This window comes from Silene latifolia, chromosome 1, assembly GCF_048544455.1.
Source record: "Silene latifolia isolate original U9 population chromosome 1, ASM4854445v1, whole genome shotgun sequence".
NCBI classification, from domain to species: Eukaryota; Viridiplantae; Streptophyta; class Magnoliopsida; order Caryophyllales; family Caryophyllaceae; genus Silene; species Silene latifolia.
In genome coordinates, this window is record NC_133526.1 from 197,894,814 (window position 1) to 197,897,646 (window position 2,833).

A 2,833-nucleotide genomic window follows, 5' to 3' on the forward strand; every position below is an offset into this window, starting at 1 on the left:
CACGAATCAACTCATTTGGAATCTGAACGAGTTCAAGTGGGAAAAAGGAAACTGTCTACATTTGTAAATCATATCAAATCTATTCATATTTGAATGGAGATTAGATTATACCGTAGTAAAATAAAACATTTTCTAAAATTTCATATTTCGTATCAACATGCGCGTACATGAATCCACCTAAACTCTAGATTAATATTAAAATAGTCAATTAGTAAAAAATTAAATGAGCATAAATAAAATCTTAAATAGTTATGAAATAGGTTGATCTTACTCGCTCTAAAGGAGAAACGACAATTACATGATGTAAAAAAGTTAAATAGGCAAATGAACTTATTCTCATTCCAATTTTAAAGTATCAATCATACAATAATCACTTACAAATGTATATTTAAAGCAGTAAAAGAAATTTAAATTACATAATACTAGATATTTCCCCCATTCATTTTGACTCGAAAATTTTATTAGAAAAATTTTGTATGATGTATAGGGAGGGTGTGGTAAATATTTTTTTAATGGAAGTTTTTACCTTCATAGGTTTGGCCAAATTGCCAATCTTTGGGTGCAACATGCCATGAGGTAACTTTTCTACCATCACTAGTTCGAACCCTAAAAGTCATTGATTGACCAACTAAACTCTCATGGCTCTCCCAATATTGACCCCAGTTCCTCTTCATCTCCACAAATGGCTTACCCTTATCTCCCTTTACCATCACGGCTCGGACATCGCCTGCGCCTGCAACGTTCGACACCATAACCAAGAGGAAATATGGGTTCGAACTTGGGGAGATTGTGAATCGGATTCCTCCAGTTCTCATGCATGGAACCCTATTATTTGAAAAAACGTTAGGAAGTTGGCAAAGTTTTAATAAATGTAAAATAATTTTACGTCAAATGATTATTAATCATGTGTTTATCCTTTTATAAAAGAAATAAACAGATGAATAAGATGGATGAAATAATTAAATTTATATTAGCCCTGCCGTTAAATACAACTTTTTCTAGGGGTATAGAGGTCAAATGATGTGATTTTAATTAAAGTTATAAATTCTACGTTAATCATTTGTTTTTAATTAAATGTTACCTATAAAAATAGGAAAATGGTAAACCCATTAATTATTATACGAAAGAAGTAATTAGTAATAACATTACCTACGATATTGAAGAGGTACGACACCTGTCTTGTACTCAGCGAGTTGACCAAAAGCGGGTTGTGAGAGGTCAAAATGCTCTTGAGGAGGGGCACACCACCCGCCATCGGGGCACTCGTTGGTGGCAGTAACGATGATAGATGAACCAGGTTTGCAACCCTTTGCAACGTCTTCACACTTGAGCTCGTAACAACCACCACATCCCGCACCCTTTTCGAACAATTGTGTGCTTATAGCTGCTGTCACCGATCCATACCCTTTGCCTTGCTTTTGCAAGTCACCGTACCCACATGCTCCATCTACATTGTTATTTAATGGTCAGTTATCTCCACAAAATTCTTATAAGATCATATATTACAAAATATCCAGAAATTATACGTGGTTTGCAGGCTATCGCGTATACTCGAGGGTTTACCCAGTGCTCACTGAAGGTAGCGGTTGCGGGTTCCCTCGTCACCAAAAAAAAAAAAAAAATCCAGAAATATGCATAAAAAAATGTGTTGCCAATATAATTAGAGGGCTCCGATAAATTTATCTCATGACTTGATATGGTTATTGGCGATTGTATGAATTTAGATGGATATATAACCATAAAAAAATATTAAATACTCCGCATGAAATATAAACATATATTGTATATTGTCGTTATTATGATTATTGTTATTATGATTATTGTTATTATTATTGTTGTTCTATTACGATGATTTCACTTTTTAAAAGAAAAATTTTTAAAATTCTTACAAGAAAATTCATAGAATTTCACATTACTAATTATATTGGTCCTCCTAATTAATTAACACAATTAAAAGAATCATCCATACCTCAATTATAATTATTTTACCTAAGATAATTTTTTTTTTAACAAAGCAAGCATAACATATAACACTTCTAGCAAATCAGATAAACAACACATTAGATGCAAACTAAATGCATACCATAAGTTCCAGAGCCATCAGAGCCACCATAGAAGGTAGCACGAGCCGATCTCCATGGACCGGGTTGGAACTTGGGCCTCTTGGCGTGGACGTCATTGGTAAGGAAGACGGCCACAAGAAGGACCAAGCACAAAGTGGTGGCTCGGATAAATGACTCCATTAACTATGACTTATTAGGATTAACCTAATTATTAATTAATCATGTACTAATTGTGTTTTCTACAAAATTGCTAATATGATTATTTCCCTTGTTTTCTCTATTTATATACTTTGATGCATGCTATAATTTGGGTGATTGTTATTTAACCATGCATGGTAAATAGCTGTAAACTTAATTTCATTGGTTTTTTTTTCCATTGTATTACCTGTAATTTTACCCTATATTTGGCTCTCTTCCCTTTAATTTGTGTTTCCTTAGCATTTTAATCTTAACTAGTGTAGTTCCCGTGCTATAGCACGGTACTTTTTAGATTTATTTTATAAAGAGATACTCCCTCCATACCACACCTATGATAGCATTGACTTTTTCACACTTATCGAGACACGTTTTGCAACGTGAATATTTTTAGTTACACATTATTAAAAATTATAAAAATTTGATTTCTCTTATAGATTAAGAATAATATCGAAGATTACCTACGACCATGAATAGTGCCAAAAAGTCAATATTACCATTGGTCTGGTATGGAGGGAGTATTATCAATTAAATTATTTGCATAAATGAAGTTTACTTTTAATTTAATGTTATAA

The 2,833-nt window shown here is 32.8% G+C and overlaps 1 protein-coding gene across 1 annotated transcript; it reads right to left on the reverse strand.

Annotated features, from left to right (window-relative positions):
- Window positions 1-317: 317 nt before the first annotated feature.
- Window positions 318-2,321, reverse strand: LOC141616861 (expansin-A32-like). The gene is made up of 3 exons (XM_074434024.1): window positions 2,084-2,321; window positions 1,150-1,447; window positions 318-825 (listed from the first exon to the last, which is right to left on the reverse strand). Exons 1-3 carry the CDS (start codon window positions 2,241-2,243, stop codon window positions 510-512), a joined length of 774 nt encoding a protein of 257 aa, XP_074290125.1. The 5' UTR covers window positions 2,244-2,321; the 3' UTR covers window positions 318-509.
- Between the last annotated feature and the right edge of the window lie 512 nt (window positions 2,322-2,833).

Coding starts and splice junctions, on each gene's coding strand:
- LOC141616861 (XM_074434024.1), bottom strand. CDS start 2,243: ATGGAGTCATTTATCCGAGCCACCACTTTGTGCTTGGTCCTTCTTGTG. Junction 1,448..2,083: donor TGATGGCTCTGGAACTTATG/GTATGCATTTAG, acceptor ATAACAATGTAG/ATGGAGCATGTGGGTACGGT. Junction 826..1,149: donor GTACCTCTTCAATATCGTAG/GTAATGTTATTA, acceptor TTCAAATAATAG/GGTTCCATGCATGAGAACTG.